General features: G+C 33.9%; 1 protein-coding gene across 17 annotated transcripts in view; it reads right to left on the bottom strand.

Moving 5' to 3' along the window:
• Positions 1 to 22058, bottom strand: part of SOX5 (SRY-box transcription factor 5) — a 999607-nt gene that overhangs the window by 300522 nt on the left and 677027 nt on the right. For all 17 annotated transcript variants that reach the window (XM_047787389.1, XM_047787393.1, XM_047787388.1 and 14 more), the window contains one exon: positions 5134 to 5344. In XM_047787389.1, coding sequence (XP_047643345.1) covers positions 5134 to 5344 — 211 coding nt within the window. The remainder of the gene's footprint in view (positions 1 to 5133; positions 5345 to 22058) is intronic.

Here is a 22058-nt window from a genome sequence, read left to right as displayed (position 1 = left end):
TTCCTCTTATAGTCAAGAACAAGACAGGATGCCCCCTCTTACTCAACACTGTTCTGGATGTCAGCTAATGTAGTAAGACAAGAAAAATAAACATAAAGTATATGAGCTTGTGAAGGAAGAAATAAACTGTTTTTATTCATAAATGCAATGATTTTCTATGTAGAAATACTAAAGAACTGGCAAAAGTACTGAAGCTAATAAGCAAGCACAACAAAGTCACAGAATACAAGGTTAATATTCCAGAGTCAACTGCTTTCCTATGCTAGCAATGAACAATACAAATTTGAAATTCAAAACACAATATGATTTATATTCACACTGTAAAAAGATGAAATACTGAATATAAATGTAACAAAACCTATAAATATACAGAATCTATATATAGAAAATCTATGAAACTTGGAGGAATCTGAATTTAATCAATGGAGAACGAGTTTGTCTTCCTGGATAGGAAGATGATATTTTTAAGATGTCAATTCTTTTCAACTTGATCTACACACTCAATCAAAATCCCACCAAGCTCCTTTGTACATATCAAAAGACTGATTCTAACATTTACAAACAAAGGCACAAAAGACACAGGATAACCAACACAATTTTGAAGAAAAGTTGAAGGACACACTACCAAACATCGAAGCTTACTACCAAGTTACAATAAGCAAGGCAGATATATATTGGTAAAAGAATAGACAAATTGATCAATGAACAGAATACAGAGACCAGAGATAGACCAATACAAATAAAAGTGAGTAATATTTGGAGGAGAAACAAAGGCAATTCAATGGAGAATGAATAGCTTTTTCAACAAATGATGCTGGAACAACTGAACAGAAATATATGCAAAAGAATAAACTAGAGAGAGAACTTACACCTCTTATAAAAAATTAACTCAAAACAGGAGTTCCCATCGTGGCGCAGCAGAAAAGAATCCGACTAGGAACCATGAGGTTGCAGGTTTGATCCCTGGCCTCACTCAGTGGGTTAAGGATCCAGCATTGAGGAGAGCTGTGGTGTAGGTTGCAGATGCAGCTCGGATCCTGTGCTGCTGTGGCTGTGGCATAGGCTGGCAGCTGTAGCTCTGATTAGACCCCTAGCCTGGGAACCTCCATATGCTGCTGGTGCAGCCCTGAAAAGACAAAAGAAAAAAGACAAAAAAAAATTTAACTCAAAACAGATGATAGGACTAAATTGAAAAATTTAAAACTATAAAAACTTCTAAAAGATAACAAAGGAGAAAATCTAAATGACGATGGGTTGGCAATGTGTATTTAGATACAACATCAAAAGTATGATATATGCAAAAAAGGAAAAACTGGACTTTACTAAAATTAAAAACTTGTTCTTAAAAGACAATGTTAAGAGAACGAAAAGAGAAGCCACACCTTGGAAGAAAATATATTTGTCAAGCACATAGCTGATAAAAGACATATTTAAAAATCTACAAAGAACTCCTAAAATTCAAAAATTCAAAAAACTCAATAAATGGGCAAAATATCTTAAACAGACACAAAGAAGATATACAAATATCAAATAAGCATATGAAAAGATGCTGAACATCACTTGTCATTAAAGAGTTACAAATGAAAATAATGTGATATCACTACAAATCAATCTGAATAGATAAAATTTTTAAAAAATGCCAATATCAAATGCTGGTTAGGATGTGGAGCAAGAGGAACTTACCTGCATTGCTGGTAGGAAGACAAAACCTTATACACATTTTGGAAGACAGTTTCTTACAGGCATAAGCTTAGCATACTTTTAGCAATCACATTCCTAGGTATTTACTCAACTGAGTTAAAATGTATGTCCACACAAACATCTGCACAAGAATATTTACAGAAGCTTTATACTAAAATGTCTTTTGATAGGTGAATGGATAAACCAATGTGGTACGTGCATACAATCCCATTATTATTTAGTGACAATTAGAAATGAGCTATCCAGCCAAAAACAGACACAAAAGAAACTTAAATGCATGTTGCTAAGTGAAAAAATGTCAGTTTCAAAAGTTACATACTGTGTGATTACAATCATATGACATTCTAGAAAAAGCAAAACTAATAGGACAATAGAGAAATTTAATGATTGCCTGGCACTGTAGGGAAAGAGGGAAAGATGAATAAAAGGTGGGTTTTAAGGTGATGAAACTATTCTGAATGATACTAGAATGCTGGATAAATGTTGTACTTGTCAAAGCACACAGGAATGTCTAACACAAAGGCTAGATATTAATATAAGCATATTTTTTAAAAAAACTTAGCAATCTGAGAGATACCAGGAAACAAATGAGAAAAGAATTTAACTATATTACAAATGTGTAAAAGAAGCTCACTATATGGGAGTGGGGACAAGTAAGTTAACCTAAGTAACTTTGGAATTAATGGAATCTAAGACTAAAGGCAAAATGAACTGCACAAAAGCACTGTACTCCACTGATAAAGATGTTCCTTATGGTGGTCTAGGTAAAATTCTGATACTGTTAATACATGGATATTGGAACTGAATTATAAGTAAATGGATGGGAGATGGTAGGATCTAAGTTTCTCACAGTTAGGGGTGGGAGAAGGATGCATACATCAAGAAGGAATGAGGCTTGGTGCTCTTGCTATGGTGCAACAGGATAGGAAGTATCTTGGGAGCATTGGAATGTGGGTTCGATATCCAGCCCAGCACAGTGGGTTAAGGATCTGACATTGCCACAGCTGCAGCTTAGGTTGTGACTGTGACTCAGATTTGACCCCTGGCCTGGGGGCTCCATATGCCATAGGGTGGCCAAAAAAAAAAAAAAAAAAAAGGAATGAGGCTAGAATGATTCAAGTGGAAATGGATTAGAGTTGGAGTTATTAGTAAGAACTCATATTTAGTTTAATATAAATTGAGCTAGTTAAACATAGAAATATTTGTAAATATGTAAGTATACAGGTTAATGTATACACATACATTTCTTTGTTTTGTCAGTTGAGAGGCATAAAAGAAATGACACCTCAGTAGTGAAGAAGACACTTCATATCCAGATCTTGTTTTCTAAGGCCATTCACCAATAAAAGGAACCAGGACTTCTTAGAGAAATGGCTGATTCTAGGACTGGGAGAAGGAAATATACAAGATAAATCTGTAGCATCTTATAGTGCCAGAAAGTAGACTTGCTTAAAAAAAAAATACAAACCTCAAATCCCACAATCACAGTAGTAGGTGAACATGACATATAAGGAGCTTCCAATGGACAAAGCTGGAACAATTTGACCAACAAAATAAAGAAGTGTATTATAACTCAAAGTATACAGTAAACATACATTGGTCTATACTGCTATAAATAAGTGACTGAGTAAAATAATAAATGGTGGAGAAGAGATAAATCTCCCATGGGGAAAGATTCCAAACAAATTCCGTTAACGCACCACACTAAAGGATGGGGAGCAAGCCTTCCTACTCCTATGGTTATACACAGCCCATCTCCCCTCCTATGGTACAGAAAGGGGCCAGGGAGACTTCACATTGGAGAAACCACATCAGCCAGGTGATCAAACTCAACAGCAACATAAATCATGCAAAAAGTGTGTGCTCTTATACAATGTGACAAAAATGGTACTTGGTTTCTGTGATCTTTCTCCCCAAATCCATAATTTCAGTTCAATTAAGAGAAAACCACCAGACAAACTCTAGTAGAGGGGCATTCTACAATGTACCTGAACAGTATTCCTCAAAATTTTCAAGGTTTTCAAAAACAAGAACAGTCAGAGAAACTGTCAGAGCCAAAAGGAGACCAAGAAGACATGATAACTAAACAACTAATTGTAATTTGTTAGTTGATAGCACCCTAGAACAGAAAAAGCATGCTTGGTGAAAAATAAAGATATTTGAATAAACTATGAACTTTAATTGTTAATAATAAAGTATGACAACATAATATTGAAAAATAAAGGCAAAGATATACATCACAAAGTTGAGATGTTATATCAGAAAGCTATAATCTGGGGCGATTTTTAATTTCTTTTAATTTTTCTGTTTTTTTTTAAAACAATTCTTATAGTAAGAAAATACTATTTTTAGTATCAGGAAAAACTGCAGCACATTTTAAAAAAAAGAGGTTGTCTGGGTCCTCCTCAAAACCCCATTTTTATCTGCATGCAGATTAGAGCCAAAAAGTCTTTGGCTGACTAGATTATCTCTAAAATTCCTTCCAAATGTAAGATCATGTGAATCACATAAATTTTAACTAAAACCCATGTCCCAGCTATGCATCTGGTAGAGACCCAGAAATATTTCATTACCACATGACTTCTAATACTGGTTAATACACATTTTGTGCCAGATAATCTCAGAGTTTACCAATGTCCTAACAACAGACTAGAAAAGCCCAACTCTGTATTACATAGTATAAATGTGGTATATTTTTGTTATAAAGTATGTCATTTCATGTCACTGTTTTATGTTTGTTTCAATTTTCCATTTGACTCTAAAATAGAAGTCATGTTCTTGTGTGCAATGTGGTATCCAGGCTTAGCTGGACATGGGTTTAAACATCTGTCAACATAAAAGATGACTGTCAGTTAATGCAGAATTTATATAATTTGCATCAACTGTTTCTTTAGTTTGTTCTAAGTTTAGTGCATGAACCTATCACCTGTAGGATACCATCCATAACTATTAAAGAGATTTAGAAAATGAAATCTTAAAAGAAAGGGATCTTGGAAGTTGAAAAAAAATGGGAAATAGACCTAACTGTCAAGGTAGTCTAAGATGCCTTAATATATAAAGGTTATAAAATGTAAAAATGTTGTAAAATGGCCTTGAGAGGAAAAACTTGAGCTGCACAGACTGGACTGCAGCTATTTGGCAGGTAGGTGGTGACTATCCTGGGCTCTGCTGCCACATTCTATCCTTGAATCTGTTTTACGCAACCACAACTTACTCATGTGTGAAAATAAGGACGACAACGCAACAAAAATTAATAATTTAAAAAACTGGGATAGACATATGTTTCTAAAAATTTACTATCCATCTTCATAGCATTAGGTTTCTATTTCTTCCCATTTAATCTTGAGAGTTCATCAGAAAAGGGAACTAGAGGTTAAAATCAAAGTGTTCAGATCAGGAGATTGGCAACAACTTTTTGTTTTCATCCTTTACCTTCTGGCTCATTTTTGATGAGCTCTTCCATTTTCCTCTGCTTCAAGGTGTCAACAACATCAGCTAAGCTGCCTTTGCGCCGTTCAGGAGTTCCCAGGGCTGTACTGGACAAGGACTCGCCACTCTGTCGCCCACCTTCTTCTGCCTTCTGAGGTGAGGTAGATGAGTTGTGTGGGGCAAATGAAGACATAACTTTATTGCCATCAACTTCCTGAAAGAGAAGGCAAAGGAAAAATATGTATGGATTTTTTTTTAATTCAGTAAGCTTTTAATTTTAATTGGTTACATGGCTTATACAGCTGAAACATTAAAAAAACGAAATGTCACTCTGCAAGAGCAAAAGGGATAACAAAATTTCAAAAAAAGAATACATTAACTTTACAAGCTGGCACTAGAGTGAGACAAAGATCAATTCATCGGAGAAATAAAAATACGAAGATTCTTTTTCCTTAGACTGAGTTCATGTGGCAATACAGCCTTCTACAAAGCCGATATTGATTAGATTTGCTTATTTTTCTGCTTTTGCTTCAAAGTCTTAGATTTTCCTGTGAACGTTAAGTATAACAGTCATCTGTAATAAACCTTCTCATGGCATTAGAGTGTTTAAATAAATAATATTCCATGTATTTAATTTTCTTTTTAAGCAGCTGCCTTTGCTTGATGGTACTCCTGATGAAAGTAGGGTCCTCCACCTCCCTCTCATGCTTTTAAGACGTCAGCCATACAGGTTATTCTGACATCAAAGAGGAATACTACAAGTTTATTTCTGCTTATGCAGAAGGTATTTGCAATGTCATTTGTTATCTGAAGCACGGTTTCTGATGATACTCTTTGCTATTTTCCACTTTTAGCCTCATTTGCCCTACAAAATAACGTTTCTTGCAGACTTTGCTCTTAATAATTGCGTATGTATATGAAAAGATCTTACTCCATAATTCATACTTTTGGTGTTCCTTCAGCATTATTTCCCCCACAAATTCTAGGAGAACTTTGGCTATACGTATAATTTAGAGCACATTTTGTATAAGAGGCACTGAATTTATTTTCAGACATTTTCAAGAGAAATTATTATGAAATGACAAAAAAAATAATTTTCTTATTGAAATGTTTTGGGTTTTACTTCCATAATCTTTTACTTTCCACAAAGTAGAGCTTTTCCTAAAAATAAATCAGTATCTCAACATCTTTGAGGAAGTTAGTTTCCTCTAGTTATATTTCTTAACTAAAAGTTTCCATTAAAATATATTTGCTATGTGCATATTTAATATTCAGGATAATAGCTTATATCCATATTTATACATTTGTGCTCCACTTAAGACATATTAATAAGGACTTGTTGACCCCAAAAATGACAAATCTCACTGATTTATAGCTAATATTTAAAAATTAATGCTAATATTTTTGACCATATTAAAATATATTAAAAAAAACTTGATAAAACTGTCATTCTAATTTTTTAAAATATATTAAAAAAGACATCAACACATGTATAATCATAATCTGTTCATATGATTTATTGTCAGTGGATATTAGTGAATACAAGGACATTAGCTATGATACAAATAACAGTTTTTTGGGTGGAGCTGAGGCAATGTTGGGAAAGCAAAATAAAAATAAAAACTGTGTACAAACAGAATCTTCAAAATTATAATTCTAAACCCCAAATGGTTTCCATTTTTTATAAACAGAATATGCCTCCGATGATAACTATTTCTTGACTGAATGTTCTATAGACAATACTTTCACAGATAAATCTTAGCTTATACTGTACTTTGATTCAGAAATCAATATGCATAATGTAATAATTACAAGTCCCTGCAGGCTAAATGAAGGTACACCTCTGTAATTATTTATTTAAAACTGACACATAAATGCAAGCAAACACATATAAACACAGATACACAGACATATAGATACAGACATAGACACAGACACACACACACACACCTCTGAAAAGGGCAATCACGAACTCATTCAGTAAACTAAGGAATGTCTTTATGAATGACCCATAATAAACATTAACTGAGTTTAACGTGCAAACCAGAATACAACAAAAGTGCTGTATTTATTTTCCACAGATCTTTCTTCTCATTTATTTCCAGGGTCAAAAGCAGAAACACCCCAATTTTAGCTTCACTTCAAACATTTATATTTGATACTCTATTTTTTTAATCATACAATAATAAACTTTACAAACAAGAATTTGGCAGCTAAACTTCATTTGCCATAATTGGAAGTTACATACATCCTTTCTGCAGTATCACCAGTAGAGAGAATGGCACCCAAATTATAGGCAATGAAGTCTATTAAAATATCACAAAAAAATTTCAAATTAAAGAAAAGTAAAATAATATCCCATTTTAGCATGTCTCAAATTTTCCCCTCTGTGCAAAGGGGAAGAACATATTGTAGAAAGTTGATATACATTTCACAAGTATTCTAAACTCAGATAGCACAGTGATATGAAAATAAATTAATTAATTAAGCATTACTGCTATTTCACACAGGAATATTTATCTTATCGCTATTTCACCTGTCTGATTACATTTCAGCCCCTGGCACTGTTAATCCCTTTAACAGTTTTATGTAGTTAACAGATGTTTCAGTGTGGGGCTTCATTGTTCATTTGCATGGTGAGTAGCCTGTGAGGAGTGCTGGCATGGTCTTCAGTCAAAGAAGTCCTATCATTTTCAGTTTCTTCCCTGGGACTGCAATTACCATACCTGAAATCATGACTGTATGTTTCTCTTCATTTTGCTGGGAGGTGAACATCCAAAGAGTCCACCAACAAATGCATTAGAGGTCCAGGCCAGCAATATATATATAATATATATGTGTGTGTATGTGTGTGTGTGTGTGTATATATATATATATACACATATATAAAATCAAGTTTTGTAAACTACAACAAGCTTCAGTATTTTGCAGAACAGCTCTAACAACTGTGATGCATAACTTCTAAAGTCCAACAATAAGAGTTCTAAACTTTTAGAATGAGGTTAATAACCATCGTTATTCTTCATCAAGCTTCACTTAATCCTGTCCTCCATCATCTTTGCAACCATGAGATAAAGGAACGGGCTTACCTAATGTATCTAAAAATGCATTCTTATTAATTAACTCTATTAATAATGACTAATTCTGTTATTATATAATATAATTAATTGTTATGAACACTTTGAGAGAAATATTATTTAAATCTCAATATTCAAATTTTAGTTAAGATTAATTTGGTGAGCAAGAAGAATTAACTCGTTTGAATAAAAGAGATTATATGTGACATGACCGGATAGTGTTCCCTTTATTGTTCAGGTAACATTCATCCTTGACCTCTGGCTTCAAGAAATAGATTGCCATGCTTCTTTTGGGGTCTATAAACTGAAGTTAAATCCATACAGGGCAGAAAAAACATTACATTTAATATTCAGTCTATCAGACCATAATTACTATGAATGATGCACAATATTTATTGAATAGTTTGTGCCAGGCACTGTTTAAAGTGCCATATATGCATTAATTCAGCTAATTCTCATGGCAGGCAAAATAATTTGCATTTCATAGCTGGATAAACTGAGGCACACTGACTAAAGTCAATGCCTGAGATTGCATGACTAATGAAATATAAAGCAGATAATCAATTCCATCATCCTGGGTTCCAGAGCCCTGGTTATTAGCACAGTGCTAGTACTACCCCTCTCTTAAAAATACACCTAACCATGTCTATATCTGATAATGATATGGGTGAACAAGATATACTACTTCTTCATAATTAAGTATGAAAAGGTGAGGTTTTCACCCCAAGATGTTCAACTCCTATAGAATGCTATAAATGGCTTGAAATTAATTAATCCAACTGTATTCCAGACTTATAAAGCTCTCTGCATCCAAATATACACAAGTTTATGTTATATTAAAAAAATGAACCTTAAAGTTTAAATGATTATTTAAAGCAAACACATAAATTTTAACTATAAGTGGCTAATCAAAATAATGGTGCTCAGTAGTTTATGATTTTTTACCCACCTTTATAAAATGTGTAGGCATCTCTAGCATTCTTTCTAGTACAATAAAGTTTTGAGCTTAGAAGAAACAGTACGGAAAATCTGAACTGTTTTTAATTAGATTCTCATTAAAACAAGTTCATTAATTTTAGTATTGCATAGATATAGCATAAAACATAAATGAACTATTCATCTACAGAGACAGTGCTTTGGTGCTGGACAAATTCTGACATGGCCATGTTCCTCTTCCAGCAACAGGCTATTCATGTAAAAACGACTGGGACACAGCAAAACAAATCTTTGAAAAATATCTTAAAAGCCATATTACTTGGTTGAAATGGATGAAGTGGTCAAAATGCATAAAATCCCAGTTATAAAATAAATCCTGGGATGTGATATACAGCAGCACAGTTAATAATTAACTGTGATCACAGTTAATAATTATATTCTAAGGAGTTGCCATCGTGGTGCAAGTGGAAAAGAATCCGACTAGTATCCATGAGGATGTAGGTTCGATCACTAGCCTTGCACAGTGGGTTGGAGATCCGGCATTGCTGTGACTATGGGGTAGGCCAGCAGCTGTAGCTCCAATTTGACCCCTAGGCCGGGAACTTCCATAGGCTGCAGGTGCGGCCCTAAAAAGCAAAAACAAACAAACAAATAAATAAATAAATAAATAAAACTGTATTCTATATTTGAAAGTTAAGACAGTAGATCTTCAAGGTTCTCATCACAAGAAGAATAACTGTTAACTTAGGCGAAGAATGCTCATAACCTTCCTACAGTGATCATTTCACAATATATACAAATGGTGAATCACTACGTTACACACCTGAAACTAATGTTAGATGTCAACTATATATCAATTTTTAAAAGCTCTATTATGTTTTTTCATTGCTTTTTAGGGCCGCCCCCCCCCCCCCGCAGCATATGGAGGTTCCCACTGAGCGAGGCCAGGGATCCAACCTACGTCCTCATGGATGCTAGTCAGATTCATTTCCACTGAGCCCACAAAGCGAACTCCTAAAAGCTCTATTATTTAGTTATTCCCTCAATTCTTTAAAAATTGGATAAGAATGTTTTATCACAAATATTTATTTTGAAACTAAAATGTATTACCTGTAAACTACTTTGTCAAATTAGGAGGTGTCATATTTAATTTAGTAACACAAAAAATACATGATTATTGTATAAAAAAACTATTTTTAAAGTGTTTTTGGTGAAGATAATTTTTCATTATACTTTCCATGACACCTCAAACCAGTAATGCTTACTCCTTGTGGATTATAGATCTCTTGATGATAGCTACAGATAATCTCCTAAACATATATGCACATGCATATAGACAGAGACATACTCATGCAATTGCACATATAAGTTCACATATAATCTTAAAGAGTTAATTTCCTACTCCTATAGTTCCAACTATGAACTTCTTCCATTAAATCCCCTAAGAACTCTTATAAATCATGGGTTCCAGGTTAAGGAACTCTGACCTAAATGTGTATCTCCCAAGTAAAGTAGTATAAACTCTTCAACATATTACAATTAGATGATTTCAAAACAAGCAGTTATTATATGCAAAAAGAGCCCCAAACTATAGACTTTATTGATGTTTTATTCAGATAATCACAAAGGCATATATGTCAATAACTTGAAATTTTACTGTTCCTAAGATAAGCCTTTAGAAAGAGATCAATATTTTAACTATACTTTAAAAATATTAAGCACATTGAAAAAAAAAGGGTTCATTACAAAAGGCAATCATTGTTTTCTTACTCAGAAGTCACTTTGTGATAGCATATATATAAATTTGAAATGGAAAGCAGAACAAATCATTAACTTCTGCAAATGAATATTGCCATATTGAGAAATCATATCAGTTACATTTCAAACAGGACTTTTCCTGAAAACAGGATGTAAACCTATGAAGAAGGATACACTGAGGCAAACATCAACACTTAAAAAAGCTTAACTGAGAACAGTAAGAGGCTTTCTTTCATTAATATGATCAAATTCAATATTCTGGGAACAGGAGTTCCCATTGGGCTCAGCAGTAACAAACCTGACTAGTATCCATGAGGTTGCAGGTTTGATCCCTGGCCCCACTTAATGGGCTAAGGATTTGGTGATGCTGTGAGCTGTGGTGTAGGTCGCAGACATGGCTCAGATCTGGTGTTGCTGTGGCTGTGGTATAGGCCAGAAGCTGCAACTCTGATTCGACCCATAGCCTGGGAACATCCGTATGCCACAGGTATAGCCCTGAAAAATTAAAAAAAAATTAATTTTCTGGGAACAGGATATGCTCAGTTCCCAAGACCTTTAAAACAAAAATTAGCACTTACAGGCAGATCTCTGAAGGGTGTCAATTATGCCTGTAATTACTGATTTAAAATACTTTGAAAACTTCTGCCTTAAAAAGAGCTGTCTAATGTGCACTTAGATCCAGTGATTCAAATAAATAAAAAACTGACAGGGGCAGTTTTGTTCAATTTATTTCCAGTCATCTATACAGACAGAGCTCATCATAATTGTTCACCTTTATATAGTGGAAAAAACCACCCAAAACACATTTGTAAAACTTACTGAGTTTTATAAGATAAACAGTTCTTAGTGTTTAAGCCACTACAAGGTAAACTAATTGAGACTGAAGGAAGAGATTAGATGAGTGATTCATAAAAAACTGTCTGGGGGGTGGGACCAGCAAGTTATGTATATGCATTTTTTTTTTAAAGTTCCTTAGGCGGTTGTGATGACTAGATTCTTGGCTTGGCTGTACTGACCTACTCTAGATTACTCACAAGCTAGTCACAGGAATCCAAAGTCATTTTTTTAAAGCTTATATTTTATATATTTCAACATTTTATGAGGTTATAGAAATTCCCCGAAAATTAGGGCTCTCAAGCCTTAAAATCACTTGATCATAGTAGTATAAAAAATGGGTAGGAATTCCAAAGTACTGAAAGATGTACAACACATATTTTGCTCCACTATCTATGGAAAGCTCCATATTCCATATCTGGCTCAACTCTAAATTTTAAAGAATACCATAAAACCTTAGAGGTCCATCTGCCTCTTTAAAGTATCACAACCCTCTTGGCACAGATCTAATATCCTAAACACTGAAAGGTCTCATCAAGTTTAGGCAAAAGATTATTATATAAAACTGGCTCCATTATAGTTCAAATATAGGATCCAGTCCATATTTCAAAGTTTTTTAAAATGTATTCTGTACAATGCAAATAGAAGTGAAAGCTATTTTATGCTTTTTCCAAGCCTAAAAGTATAAAATCTTTTAAAAATTCCTTTCCTATGCAACAGAATGGAAATTAAGCAAAAGTCTAACTTGGTTTGCATTTTTTTGGCCAAACACTGAGATGAAATATTACCTTATTGATCAGAAGACTTAATAAACATTTAAAAGCACATTCTTTCTTAAAATCCATTCATGTGGTACTAAATAAAGGACAGGTGATTTGTACAAATATGATTTTCAAACTGTAGTAAGTGAATAGTATCATGGTTATGAGGTGGGAATACTTCATACATTTTTCTCAGGCCTCACTCCAGACTTTTTTCTGAATCAGAAACTCAAGAGGTGAAGCACAAAATGACTTAATAAACCTTAAGGTATATCAGGGGAGACTGTTATAGGAAAAACTGTAAGAATTATAAGAGAAAAGGGGAGTTCCGGTCGTGGCTCAGTGGTTAACAAACACGACTGGTATCCATGATGAAGAGGCCTTGCTCAGTGGGTTAAGGATCTGGCTTTACCATAAGCTGTGGTGTAAGTCGCTCACTCAGCTCAGATCCTGTGTTGCTATGGCTGTGGTGCAGGCTGGCAGCTACAGCTCCAATTTGACCCCCAGCCTGGGAATCTCCATTTGCCCCGGTGCAGCCCTAAAAAGACAAAAGATCAAAAAAAAAAAAAAAAAAAGAGAGAGAGAGAGAAAGGGAGAGAAGGAAGTTGAGAGATAAAAGAAAGATGTCATAAAGTGACTGGACTTAAGGGATTGAGAAGCGAGCTAAAAGGTCATATGTTCCAAGGAGGAGAGTAGGTAGGGAGGTATAGAAGAGTCAGAAAACATGCAGAGGTAAAAATGACCAACATATTTTGGAGAAAAATGCTGACAATTCTTTAATAGCCATTTTGGCACACACTGAAACAGGCTTAGGTTTGCTGATTTCATACTAACTGTATAGATGAAAGCATCTGAGACATATGTCAAAATTATATTGTAGAATTAGATTATTTTTAGAATGTACTACAAATTTAGTTTGAATTTATTAATAGTTTATAATGTACATAAATCATAATATAAAAATAAAAGTGATAGTATGTTTGCTTTTTTTTAAAACCAGTATCATATTTGCCATCTACTGCAATTCCAATGAACGAAACAGAAATTTAAAGGCAGATTTTCTGATTCAATAGGAGATTGCACAAGTAGGAAAAACAGTTTTGGAAAATACCCTCATTTGCATGTGGATGCTACATGGGGCAGAAGTGTCTAATGGTTGTTTTTCCAGAATCACATTTACTAAGAATCTAAGAAATGCTGCATTCAAGAATAAAACGTACGTTTTCATGTGCTCTCCAAACCACTTAATAAGCAAAAGTGGCATTTAGAGAATTCTAATACATTAACTAATAGAACCTGTAAAAACAAAGAACATTTTGTGCTGTGACAGCCTCATTATCTTCCTGCTGATGATTCCTGTGCAGTCTTAACTTATGTTTAAACATCTAGCAAAAACACTTTAAGATATTTGATGATCTCTTCCCTGAGTGCTCAAAGGTCAACAACAAGATGTTTCTAAACACAACTTCGACACATCAAAACACTTCCATTGAACACAACATTGTGGATTATGTAATAATATTTTAAGAAATAAAGAAAAACTAGCCACTAATTATATATAATAATTCATCTACCATTCCCCTAAGATGCCTCCAGGACATTCTTAGTGTAGTTAATAAACTTGACTAAATACCTATTCACTCCTGAGTCTGAAGAAAGAAATGATACTTGAGGAATTCCTCAAACTGTGATCTGTTTGGGAATGGAATCTTTTGATCCCACAGAGCAGCGAACACCATTTCTTACATAGAATAAATGCCTGGTAAAGTTAGTAAGCTAAGTGTCTGCTAGCATTGCTTATAATTGGAAACTAACGACATGATTAGTGATCAGTAAAATAAACTGTGATTCCCCACACAACAAAATATGACATTAGCAAAGCAGCGATGGTTAAGCAAACTGGAGTCAGAAGTCAGGATGTCTAGGTTCAAATCCCAGGTCTGTCATTCATTAATCTTGGGACAAGTTATCTAAACTTTTCAAACCTCAGTATTCTCATCTATAAAATGGGATAGTAAATTAATAATTCATATGTGTTATTATATAGTAACATCGATTTCCAGAATTTAGTAGTAGTAGTGAAAATAATTATTAAAAAACAGTTCGCTCGATTTTCTCTTTTATTTATGTAATAAAAATATTTTGAGTGCTGACTTGTTTAATGATGTCCACAGTCAAGTTCAGAGAATCTGAAGCCAGAGAGATTTGGTTCAAGTCCTGGTTCCACATTGATTTGTTGTATGACCCTGGGCAAGTTATTTAACCTTTTCTACCCCTAGGTTTCTTCATCTGGAAAATGGGGATAATACTATTATCTACCTCAGTGGGTTGTTTGTTATTATAAACAACAAAATAATGAGTTATATGATCTAGGGAATTACATAAATTAATGTATGTGCTACATATTATAAAACTCATAACATGCTAACTGGGAAATGGTACGAGTGATATGAATAAAATTTGTTAAAATAAGGATGCTCCAGGCCATCATATTAGGAAACAACAATGAACAAAACACAGAATATATAAAAATAAAGAAAAATACAGGCCCTTTACCAGGAAAAAAGAGACAAAGCCCTTCCTTCACCCACTCCACCCAAAAAATAAAATGCATATACAAGTAGTTTCATGTAGTTCTTTCTGCTGAAATCAAACTGCATCCATGGAATCAGTTTGTTTTTTTTTTTTTTTTAGAGAATAATTTAAGTATTTTTGAGGTGGCCCATTTTTAAAGATAACCTAATACGAACTTTTTTTTAAGAGAAAAAAAGCAGTTCACAAAATGTCATGCGACATTAGTGTGCTTTTATCTCTGTCGCATACTCAATTTTCAAATTTCACAGTTTCATGGTTCTCTACAAAGTGATAACTCCAGAAAATGATCAAAGAAAGAATGTTCAATTACTCCTCATTATGAAATAAAACTTTTAAAAGTCAAAGTCTGAAAAAAATTAGAGTAATGAATTATTTTTCATAAATACATGACACCAATTACTTCGTGTGGCACATTTCTACTTTTCTTTCATATTTCTCTTTCTTCTTGTGTGACAGACATATCAAAATTTTTCTTTCTTCATGAGAACATCAGCACCACTAGATTCTCTTGCAAACAACATTTTGGGTTTCTTTACACTATAAATACAAAATCACAGAGGTAATGTGAGGAAAGACAGATTAACATGGACTCACTTTTCCCCTGCTTCCCTCCTCTATGTGCCATTAGCACCTTGAACAGAGCACCTCACAGCAGTGTCTCCTCACCAGAAAAGGCTGATTTCATAGCCCTGTGTCAGTTGAGTGTTATGTCATTACACTAATCCCATATTCCTATTTTTTAAAAAAGCTACAGGACACTTTTTCTATACTAATTAAGACTTCCAATAGAACACTGTTTATAGCAAAAGAAACACTTTTTCTTTGAAAGAGGTCTGTAGCATGGATTAATGTTAAGCAATGAGTTGAGATACAAGAGGCTCAAGCTTCAGTTTTCATTCATAAGCCATTATAGTCCACACACTCTTAGAGAATTTACCAGCTGGTCAAACTACTTATTCATAGTATAAATCAGAATTTTTTTTTTCTTTTGGCCATGCCCACAGCACGTGGAAGTTCCCAGGCCAGGGATCAAACCCGCACTGCAGCAGCAACCCAAGCCTCTGCAATGACAGTGCAAGACCATTAACCGGCTCTGCCACAAGAGACCTCCTAAATCAGAATTTCTTGAGCCTACTTAAACAGGTGTATAAGGACCTTCTTGGAGCATTCACAATCAATGAGACACTGACACTTTTTATATAAAACACTGGGTTCTCTGTAAAGATTATATTTTGTAGTTAATATGAGTGCTGCTATAAATATAAATTTTGTTATTTTAGTCTTACAGTTTCAAAACTTAAAAACTTTTCTAAACTATGAGGCATTTTCCAAACCAACCACAAATACAACAATCTGTTTAAATTCATGAATGTTTCAGTAAAAATGTAGCTACCACTCTTGGAGTTCTTAAACACACTGTTCTAAAAGTTTTGTGGACATTATATTTACTAATTCTCAGAAAAACCACCTAACAACTGTTAAGTTGTTATAACAGATTAGGGAATTAAGCTCCTAAGAGTAATTACCAAGGTAGTAACAAATGGTAAATTGGGGAATCAAACCCAAGATCATCTAAATTTAAAATCCATGCTAGACATTATTAATTTATACTGCCTCAACTGATTCAGGTGCTGTAAGAAATGCCAAAAATATAAAAAACTAAGTTAGTTCTTTTAGAGTTGAAAAATAATTTTAAAGTCACTTAAATGCACAAGAAACAATTAGTAATCATAACAACTATAATAAATACTAAAATATCAGTAGCAAGTTTTAATGCAGAAATTTAATGAAAGAGCACTGGAAATCAAAGGAAGGTGAAAACTTCTTTATCATCCACTTAACATATTGTTTTGGGATCACTTACTTAATTTCCTTTCTATACCATGAAGGCAGGGCATGTGTCTGATTATTCACCATGTATCCCAGACCTTATTATTAGTGTTTAGTAATACATATTGAGTTAATTTATTAAATCTTTATGAACAGATAGTCTTTTGGTCTAACTCTAGAAAGACTAGGCAGAGAGGAAATGATAAAGAACATTGTTTCCCAGAAGCATCATTCAGAAAATTTTATAATGCTTACACACACTCATGCACACACAAGAAAGTAGTGGTTTAACCCAAAGAAATGGAGAATAATAAGTAAGAATAGAGACGCGTCATTTTATGAAGGGTCATGAATGTCAAACAGAATTATTTACACTTGACCTGTTTGGCAAAAGAGAACTAGTTTAGATTCTAAACGGGGTGTTAACACTTAAAGTAGATTGTTAGCAGTTGTATAGAGAATGGATTGAGTAGAAGAGTAACAGGAAACTGTTACCACCATGAATGTGATGATAAAAAGCTTTATACTAGACAGTAGCTGTGAGAGTTGAAAAGAACCGTCAAATCCTAGACACAATCTGAAGCAAGTAATGATAGAATTAGATAACTTGAAAATAAGGAGGAAGGAGTCAAAATAAACATAGCTGTTGCTTGGGAGGCTGGAATAATGATTACAGTATTGACAAAAACAGAACACCTAGCAAATAGATGATTTTTAAAATAGAATCAGTCTATCAAAAAATGATAAATTCAATATAATTAAATTTGTCTACAACTTGAGCATGAGCCCTAACTTCTGACCCCAACACTCTAACTAATAGATGCCATCAAATTGCCCTCAGGATTCAAATGATGAGTTTATTTTTTGGTATCATTAAAATCGGTATGTGTCACATCCAAGGGTAGATACACCTTTAAACACAAGGTTCAGGTTAGAAAAATAAAAGGTTATAGGAGTTGCCATCCTGGTGCAGCAGAAATGAATCCGACCAGGAACCATGAGGTTGTGGGTTTGATCCCTGGCCTTGCTCAGTGAGTTAAGGAACTGGTGTTGCCCTGAACTGTGGTGTAGGTCTCAGATGTGGCTCAGATCCTGTGTTGCTGTGGCTGTGGCGTAGGCCGGCAGCTGTAGCTCTGATTTGTAGGCAGCTGTAGCTCCCCAGCCTGGGACCCTCCATATGCCACGGGCACAGCCCTAAAAAAAAAAAAAAAAAAAAAAAAGGCAAAAAAAAGTTTCAAAATGATGCTTTATGAACCTTTATTTTTCAGTGAATAGTTAAATACATTTTAGTTCATGAACTCTCAGAAAGTGTCCAACCAGGGAGAAGACAATTCACATATGTCTAAAAATGGCAGTTATGGCCATCTTCTAAGTCTTCAGTGACTTGGGTTTCCCGTGTAAATTTTTGAAATTTTATTGTTATTTATTACTACATATTTTAAAATTGAAGTATAGTTGATTTATAATTTGTTAATTTCTGCTGTACAGCAAAGTGATTCAGTTATATATACATATACACACACACAAGGATGAACAATGTTTTGTAAAGAAAACCAGGCACTTGAAAATAATAATGAACACCTACAGAATATGCAAAACAGAGAAATTAGAAAATGAGAAGATTCTAGAACAAAAACGTCAGAATAAAGAGTTTTGTTATTCTGGGAAATAAGACTAAATTATGACAAAAAGCACTGTAAAAATAAGGAGAAAATTAGAAACTGACACACCTTTCCCTTATTTAATGAATGGGCTCTCAGAATGCTGAATTCTTGGCACTGTTATGTTTAACCTCCAAAATTCTTGCCAGATAGGTGTTAGAATGAGGAAAGAACAAAAATGAAATCTGTCAACAACAAAAAAGTTCCACAGAAATCTACTGTCATGATCGCTTTATTGAGTTGTAATCACAGGTGTAAATAGGAAGTGAGGGGCTTTTTGCTCCATTAATAAATTATTCTGCCAAGGGAACTTGTTGGGATATATATATATAAAATAAAATTATATTATACTAAATCCAATAAAGAAGAAACAAATAATTTTGGATTCTGGACAGATGTATTCTCTTTTATAATTCTACTTGAATTCCTGACTTCTGAATATCCCTGGATTTTTCTGATATCCCAGGTGATTCTGGCTTGGGACTCAATAACCTACAAAAAACGCCAGTCCAAAATAATAGCATGTATTCTTTATATTCCTCACACCAAGAAACTATAAGCTTTATTTGTGTCATAAATCTATGTTGTTTGATTAATGGAGCTCAATTTAAATAGTCATTCTCTTTAAGCCTGAAATTATTAGGACTGAGTCTCAGGATGGGAACCAACCAAGTATTGCTATACTTAGCAACTTGGAGATGATACAAATGCAGTGGCTTCTTACAAAAGTTCTTTGCTATCCATTCGTTATACTCAGCAACATCAAACAGGGAAAAATAATTAAAAACCTCCTATTGAGCACCTAGAGACCTTGAACATAGACAGGGGGTGAACACAAAGAGAGAATATTTGGTTACAAGAGTCACACTTCATCTCTTTAATTAATTTTTTTATGGTACATTTTTGGTGTTTCCATTATTTTTCTTCTACTCCCTTGGTTCTAACAAAAGTATACACATACACACATATATTTCATTAAGATGAAATAAAAGGGTTGTCTTTAGTTAAGATGTTTCTATTCACAGAGACTACACACTTAAAAAAATAAATTGCCTGAATAAATTCAATTATCTAGAGAAGCAAAGGAAATCACATGCAAATGACATTATATGCAGAGGCCATTCCGACAGCTTCACATTTATTTTTATTGTTTCAGTCAGTGGAAGGGAGAAGTTGTCAAAAATGTAACATCTCTTCCTTTTTAAAGGCCCAATTTCTCTGATACTGAAAATTGCATGAGCAATAATATCAAGAGAAGAAATCTGCCTACTGCTGAAAATAGGAGACAGTTCAGACTCCCTCCAAGTTAAGGCCAGCACACGAGTGGGTTCCCATATACCTTGGTTGTATTTTGTCTACAAAAAGTAAAGGATAGTGTTTAATCTGAAAATTGTACCCAGGATCAAGCAAGCCATGAGGAGGAGCTTTAAAAAAAGTGTATCCAAAAAAATGTTAATGGATCTATATATTAAATTAGCCTGTAACATGACTATTAGTCTTGTCCTCTGATAGCACTGTACATAGCTGGTGCTATATATGACTTTATCAGAAGAGACATTCAAATAAGCAACACTTAAATATGACATTTTGCTTTGTTCTTTGAATATGACAAAAATATATGGAAAAAGATTTAGGCTGCCTTTGTAATAAGTTCTTGCTGAAAATCTCTGGCTTTTTATACAGAATTTACGTGCTACCTGAGTTCTCTTGAAGCGTGAATGTACCAAGTAAATGTGGCATATGTTTGTATTTTCTTGCCAATTCCAAATTCATTCATTCAAATCACTCATTGTAGGCCAAATTCTTATCCAATTCCACAGAGCCACCGATTTTCCTGGAAGTGAATAGCAGCTTTGTACATGGTAACAGGGAAGTCAATAGCAGGTCTGTGCATACAAGAACTATGCAACTGGTGGAAAGGATAAGAATTTTGCCACAAGATTTCTTGAAAGTGGTAGAACCTAGTTTAAAATGACCCAAATGATGAAGCTTTCACCATTTTAATTGGACATCAATTCCAAAATTTCACAATTCGAGTAACTGAATGTTTATATGCCCATACCACTCTGACTACAATATACATGAGGGTAATCTTCCATTTAAATATATTTGTATTATAATGTTCTTTATTCACCATAATTAACCTCAGATCTCATTCAGAACCTGAGGGCATATTCTTAACAAAACAGTAAATACACTATGTATTGAAACTTATTAATGTGCCAGTGACTACACTGGGGTTTTACTTTGATCTCTTCTAACAGACCTAAGTCAGTGTTATTATCACTGCTTTTACACATACAGAAACTGACTTCAAGCTGTGTACTACAAGTTAAACAATAAGTAATTTGAACTCATAACTCTCTGACACCTTCAATTGTGCTCTTAACCATTAGGCTACACAGTTTCTCACCGGGCTGAATACTTAATTGTTTTAACTTTACTAACCTTAGTTGAATTTTCTAGCCAAAGTTTGTTTTATCTCCATATATATATACCATCTCTCAATTCCATAAGCTTTACGATAGGCTAGTTTGGTTTCAAAATGTACTTTATTAACATATTCCATTTTCTTTACTATTTGTAATTGGTTATATCTTGCATTACAGTATCCTTGACTTGCGATTTCCAAATAATTTAAGAAGCTTTGTCAAACTTCTAAACAGCATTTTAAACATTCCTCCACCTCTCCCCTCATGCACATCAATGAGGCATGCACACAAAATTTGTTAACCATGTGTCTACTTCTTGAAAAGCATTATCCTAGGTCCTGGAGGGAAGAAAACTAATCTTTCATGACTTCTTCAAAATATTTGAGACTACAGGCAGTTCTTTGCCTAGATTTCTGATGGTCACCCCTCTGTTGTTCATTCTCATCCCAGGCATGCATGTTATGATCTTAAGTCTTCTAAAACATGTTCGATAGCCTAGGAACTTCCTACTTTTTTCCTAAATGCTCTGTCTCAGGGATGTGATCTTGACATGTGTATGGAAGATCTTTCAGTGGCTTCCACCCTGAAGCTTTCAGAAAAAAAACTTAACCCCTTTGGATGCGCACAAACATATGAAACATCGCTCTGCATGTTATTCTTAGTGACATAATCATAATTTAACTCCTTGATTTCCCTTCTCTAGGCCACACATTCCTTATTTTCTCTCTTCTCTGCCTCTTTCAATCTAACTTCAAGCTTTAAAATTTGGCTTAGTTTTACATCTTTGGGGAATCGTAAATTCTTTTTTTTTTTGGAATCATAAATTCTTAATAAATATTTGTGGAATAAATAACTCAATTCTAAAATTCACAATTTCAAATTTTATGTCTGCACAGATAATGTTTGCATTTCTATATCTAGGCAGGGGAATTTCAATCATATATTTCCAATAGTCTGTTTCCCAACTAAATATCTCAGTAACTCAAAGATTCATAAATGTTAATTCTGAATTTGGTCACCCAAATCAGCTGTTGTTCTTGGCTC

Source organism: Phacochoerus africanus, chromosome 7 (genome assembly GCF_016906955.1).
Source record: "Phacochoerus africanus isolate WHEZ1 chromosome 7, ROS_Pafr_v1, whole genome shotgun sequence".
NCBI lineage: Eukaryota > Metazoa > Chordata > Mammalia > Artiodactyla > Suidae > Phacochoerus > Phacochoerus africanus.
Note: the sequence above shows the minus strand (reverse complement) of the source record. Positions and strands in the feature narration are given on the sequence as shown.